Genomic DNA, 6,000 nt, shown 5'->3' with positions numbered 1-6,000 from the left:
GTGTATACCTCAGAACACACTATTATAGATGTTTCACAGACCATGTTTAACTTTACTATCCTATCATGTCACGCTAAATGTAATGTTGTTGTTACACATCTCTGTTTGCAGCTGCCTGTTGTTTAGCTGATGATGATGATGATTCTTTCTCTAGTTTGTTCCTTTTTTCTTCAGCTGTCTTATACACGCTGAGGTTACAAAGGCCTAAGCTACAGTCTGGATCATTTGAGAAAGTTACAACCTCCTGCTGAACTTGCCCGGGGAATGCTAACATGCATTGCCTGCAGATACTGCATCAGTATTTGTAAACCTTATGGTTGCTTCAAATGAGACAGGAAGTCCAGCTTTGTATTTTGTATTTATAAGCTCAGTTAGTACTATTCATGTTTAACTGCATTTCACTTCTTGATCCATGAGCAGTACATCCAAACCAACCAGTTTAGCCAACTCCAACCATCTTGAGAAGTCATCAATTGTTAATTTAGCCAGTCTGTTGTGTAAAAGTAAAGAATGACTTTAACAAGATGTCAGCTGAGCTTGAATTTATTAAACCTACAACAATAAGCAATTTTCCACATGTAAAGATGGACCATACAGCTGTCCAATGCCACTGCAGTAATTCCTCTGAAGTGAGTGATTTTATAGCAGGGCTTGTTTAGAACTATCTGTGGAAATTTGAAAGGATTTAGTTGCCTTTTCACTGGTGTGTTTACCTCATTTTATAGAAAAATTAAAATGCATTGTGTATTGAAGTTAAACCTGCTGGATGCACTTTAAGGTTTGAAGTAAATTGAAGGGTGCTAATTATGTCAAGCTGAAACAAAACTGTCATTTGTGAGCATTTAATTTTGCAGTGAAATCATGTAAGCTTGGTGCCCTGTTTTATAAGAAATTCGGTGGGCTACATATCAGGACATAGAATACTAGAAGGGTATTTGTGCACAGACAGGTCAGCGTGAAACAAAGTAAAGTCAGCAAGCTCTGAAAATGAGCTGGAGTAATCACTGAAGGACAGTTTCTAGGATCCTTCATTATAAAGTAACAAAAGTAAATTCCAATTGTGTTTCATCTCCTCATACAGCATTTCCTGAGGAAAAGCTGAGATGTGATTTTTTTTTTTGTGAATTCTCCCTCGAGAAATCCTTTGATGTGCTTTGGCAAATGGTTGTCTTCTGTTTGCGATCAAAAATACATGGTTTTAGGTTTCACAAACAGATGACCAATGATGTCTGCTAACTTGGGCAGTGATTTAAAATAAATTCACAGTTTTTTAATATTTCTTAAACTCTGTACTCTCTCTCTATCTCTCTTTAAATCAAATTGAAGCCCATCCTATTACTCCTCCTAAGCTTTGTATTTTGCTGTGTAGGCATGCAGATGAATTTTCCATAAATGTGCTGTCGGAGCATGTTGGAACATTTCTAACATTGAAGTAGTGGAATAAGTGAAAGTTACTTTTTGTAATGATTAGTAATCTGAGATGGTGACCATTCATTGGCTAAGGTTGAGATGAATCAAAACATAAGTGTAGATCATTTGCATTATCCTATAGGATTTTGAACAGAATAATTGAACTGTTCCTCTTTCTTGCAATTGTGTTCTTCTCTAGGATGAATCTACAGGAGAGATTACCTTCTACATGAAAGGGGCTGATGTGGTCATGATGGGAATTGTTCAGTACAATGATTGGCTTGAAGAAGAGGTATGTCATGTTCCCCCTTTTTATTTTGTTCATTTATTCAAAAGATCAGGTCCACCAGTGGCTGCACCCCTCTGGACTTCAGCACTAATATCCTCTAATACATTTTTGAAATCAATACAGAAATGACCACTGTATATGCTGTCTTGATTTTATTATTTATAAAGATGGGCTGCTAATTTTGCAACCCTAACATTAAACCCTACACCTGATGAGAATAGGGTAGTCAAGATCACACTGTTCATAGCCAATGACCTCTCTCTTCCTGGTGTCTGGAGGTATTGGAGGAATGTAAGCAATCTGGTATGGACCTCATAAATAGGCAAAAGCTTGGATATCATGGCACCTTATGTGTATGGTTGGTGGCAGCATGGTGGTTCAGTGGTCAGCACCGCTGCCTCACAGCACCAGGGACCTGGGTTCAATTCCACCCTCGGGCGACTGTCTGTGTGGAATTTGCACATTCACTCTGTGCTTGCGTGGGGTTCCTCCGGGTGCTCCGGTTTCCTCTCTCAGTCCAAAGATGTGCAGGTTAGGTGGATTGGCCATGCTAAACTGCCCAGAGTGTCGAGGGATGTGCAGACTAGGTGGATTAGCCGTCGGAAATGCAAGGTTACAGGGACAGGATGGGCCTTGGGAGGGATGTCCTTCAAAGGGTCAATAAGGACTTGTTGAGCCGAATGGCCTACTTCCCCACTAGAGGAATTCTATTCTATGAAACAGATGGCCAATGAGATCTTTAACTTGGACAGAGTTTTCTATATGTTCAGGACTTTTATCTCCTTCTGAAACTCCGTACACTCTGTCACTTTTTAAATCACCTTGAAACCCATTCTTTCACCCTCTAACATGTACTTGGCTGTACAGGCATATGTTTTCCACACACATGATGTTGAAGTCTGCTGGAACATTCTTCACAATGAAACTTTACAATAAATGACTGCTTATTAATGAGGACTAATCTTTTTCTTGATTTTCTTGCAGTAGATCAGAAACACAGTCATCTTTTAGGTCTCAAGGAGATCTTTGTTTCCAGCCATGCCACAATCTTTATTCCTCCAACCTGTATTTGCAGTTCAGCCCAGACACAGCGTTTACTTCATGCCGAGGACTGTCCGATTGAGTTCTAGCAGCTGCCACCCTTTGCTCAAAATCTGCCCCCTGCCCATTGGCTAGCAGTCTCCACTCGGTCAAGGTGGAAGACTCTCAACCCAACACTTAATGAAACGTGAGACCAAACTTTCACCAGCCTCATGTAGCCCTGTGATATGATCCAGTTGCTCATCACATCCCATATCTGCCCCTTGTTGTAGCATTGGCCCTTGTATCTCTCAAAGTCAAATTCACAAACCTCCTACTTAGTGAGGAGCAAGAGTTTTATTTTTTTGAATGAACACCGAGCACAGAAACATTTTTAGCACATGCGGTTTGGAAAGAGCTAGTGAAGCCTGGCAAGAGCAAAACTTCAGTAATATCTAACTTTTGCTTGTGTTGAATCCTGCTCCTGTAAAGTATTCTTTCAAGTAAATGCAATTATAATTTGTTCATTTATTTATTTGAGTTCGAATAAATGTAGATGAGGTGATGTACATGGGAAATAGACAGTGAATAATTAGAGGCCATATGATATGTCAATTGTCTCAAAATAAAATGCATGCTATTTGAATAGGATGTTTTATTAGGAATCCCATGCCATGTGTGTATATAAACTAATCTGTCAGAAAGCTAATTAATGGGCTGACTTATTTCTGACATTCTGACAGTGTGGCAACATGGCTAGAGAAGGACTTCGAGTGTTGGTTGTTGCTAAAAAGTCCCTGACAGAAGAGCAATACCAGGATTTTGAGGTAACTTAATCTCTATTTGCATATTTTCTTATCAAAACATTTCCTAACCAGTTTATTCAGTGAGTTAGGATGGTGCCAAGTTTGATCTCAATTTGTGCAGGTTCATAATTTAAGAGCTAAACTGTCTGTCCTGAGATAGGTAGAGGAAAAGGTGATCAATCTATTTTCCAATTCCTGAAAGCTTTCTAGAAGGCACTATGGGGAATGTAGAAATATGAAGCTGAGGGTCAATGATGGCTTACTATGATGGTTTCCACACTGTTATGCGCTTTCAAGACTCGGATAATTATGGCCAGAACTGTTCTGAGGGTGGGGTGAATTAGCATAATTATCCCAGGTCCCACATGGGTCCATTGGCACCTTGGAGGAACGGGAAGCCAGGGCAGAGGTGATCTTTGAATAGGTGAGATTTCACTGTGTAACCCTTTGTTTTGTTTCTGGTTTAGTTTGAGTATTATGTGATGTCATTAATGCAAAAGAATTTCAAAATCATTTGAACTCCATTATAATTATGCAAAGAAATATAAGGGGGATATGTATGAGAGAGAGAGAGAGAGAGTGGTGAATTATAATTGCAAACTTGCAAGCTCTGAGACCTTCATTCAGAATAGCTGGATAGCCTTGGAGTGGGGATTTCCTGATGAAGGGCTTTTGCCTGAAACGTCGATCGTCCTGCTCCTCGGATGCTGCCTGACCTGTGCTTTTCCAGCACTACATGCTTGACTCAGAATGGGGATTGCTGAATCGTATGCTTTATTCAAGATTTGCGTAAAGTTTTGTAGCTCAGGTGCCAGTTGCCGTCGTTGTGGGTATGTTCGCTGAACTGGGAAGTTGATTTGTAGATGTTTTATCCCCTGTCTAGGTGACATCTTCAGTGCTTTGGAGCCGCCTATCATAGGTAGCACTTAGGTGGTTGAGAACACAGATCGAGAACAAACATTGGATTATCAACACCATGCTCACAGGGATCAAATTTATGAGAGAAGAGGATACTAACAACCGACTCCCATTCCTGGATGTGATGGTAGAAAGAACACAGAACAGTGAATACACAACAGAGGTTTGCAGAAAAGCCACAGGCATGGACCAGGTCCTGAACTACAACAGCAACCACCTAACCACACGAGAAGCTGCATTAGTACCCTGTTCAAAAGGGCTACAACACACTGCAACACTCTCAACCTATGAAGAGAAGAACAATAACACCTGTACAGAGTATGTGCCAAGAATGGATATCCCTGCAACCTCCTCCGCAGATGCCTGGCAGACAGACAATGCGACAAGATCAAGCCACGACCTAACTCACTAACCACTCCACCTTATAGAAAAAACATCTCGGAACTAACAGGCAGACCTGTCCAACCACTGGGATTCATGACAGCCCATAAACCGACAGGTACGGTCAGGCAACAACTCAATAGAACAAAATACCCAATATCCATCATGTGTAAGGCAGATTCCAAGCAGAGACTGCACAAAATACTATATAGGGCAAACAGACAACCATCCATCGGCATTCATGAACACCAACTAGCCACTAAACACCACGACCAGCTGTCTCTCGTAGTCATATATACATATGACCAGGACCAGAAATTCAACTGGGACAACACAATAATCGTAGACAAGCTAAACAGAGGACAGCCAGAGAATTTCTAGAAGCATGGCACTCATTCATAGGCTCCATCAACAAACACATTGACCTCGACCCAATATACTGACCACTGCAATGAACAATTGGAACAGGCAACTGGACGCAGCAGGAATGGAACCAAACGAATTCCAGAAGAGACAGCAGAACAGAGCTTCACTGGAGGCTCCAAAGCACTGAAGATACCACTTAGACAGGAGACGAAACATCTGCAAATCAACTTCACAGCTCGGCGAACATACCCACTACTGCAGCAGTGGGCTTTATCCCAGGAGATGAGGTACTCCAGACAGTGGGATTTCATTGGGGATTTACAACCCATTAGTTTGGCCATTTAGTAAGGTACCAAAGGGCACGAGTGGAACTATGGTATGTCAAAGGGGCAAGCATTTTGAAAGAAAACCAAATAGTGTTTCTTTTAAAACTACTGTAACCTCTCTCATTCATTAGCCTAAGTTGTGGCAAAAATTACCTGGTAAGAATATTGTGGGTTGGAACGAATGGTTAAAAATGTCTCTTCTTCAGACTCGTTACAATCAAGCAAAACTAAGTGTACACGATCGATCATTGAAAGTGGCAACTGTGATTGAGAGTTTGGAGATGGAAATGGAGCTCCTTTGTCTGACTGGCGTGGAGGACCAGCTACAAGTTGATGTCAGACCTACCTTAGAGATGTTGAGAAATGCTGGGATAAAGGTAAGAAGCCAGTGGACAGCAGAGCCAAGGTTCTGCCATGGATGACTAACAAAAGTGACTAATTTAGACTGTTATTCTGAAACCATATTTGTTGTTGCCTTAAACGT

The 6,000-nt window shown here is 41.1% G+C and overlaps 1 protein-coding gene across 1 annotated transcript in view; it reads left to right on the top strand.

The window, feature by feature from the left end:
- Window positions 1–6,000, top strand: part of atp9a (ATPase phospholipid transporting 9A) — a 187,617-nt gene that overhangs the window by 122,572 nt on the left and 59,045 nt on the right. Inside the window, exons 16-18 of the mRNA XM_043710245.2 lie at window positions 1,610–1,702; window positions 3,463–3,546; window positions 5,723–5,893. Of these exons, the coding sequence (XP_043566180.1) occupies window positions 1,610–1,702; window positions 3,463–3,546; window positions 5,723–5,893 (348 nt within the window). The remainder of the gene's footprint in view (window positions 1–1,609; window positions 1,703–3,462; window positions 3,547–5,722; window positions 5,894–6,000) is intronic.

The sequence above is a fragment of the Chiloscyllium plagiosum genome, unplaced genomic scaffold (genome assembly GCF_037043375.1).
Source record: "Chiloscyllium plagiosum isolate Xiang-an unplaced genomic scaffold, Cpla_swu_hap1 HiC_scaffold_15, whole genome shotgun sequence".
Taxonomy (NCBI): domain Eukaryota; kingdom Metazoa; phylum Chordata; class Chondrichthyes; order Orectolobiformes; family Hemiscylliidae; genus Chiloscyllium; species Chiloscyllium plagiosum.
The sequence above is the reverse complement of the archived record's forward strand: the minus strand, read 5'-3'. Positions and strand labels throughout refer to the sequence as shown.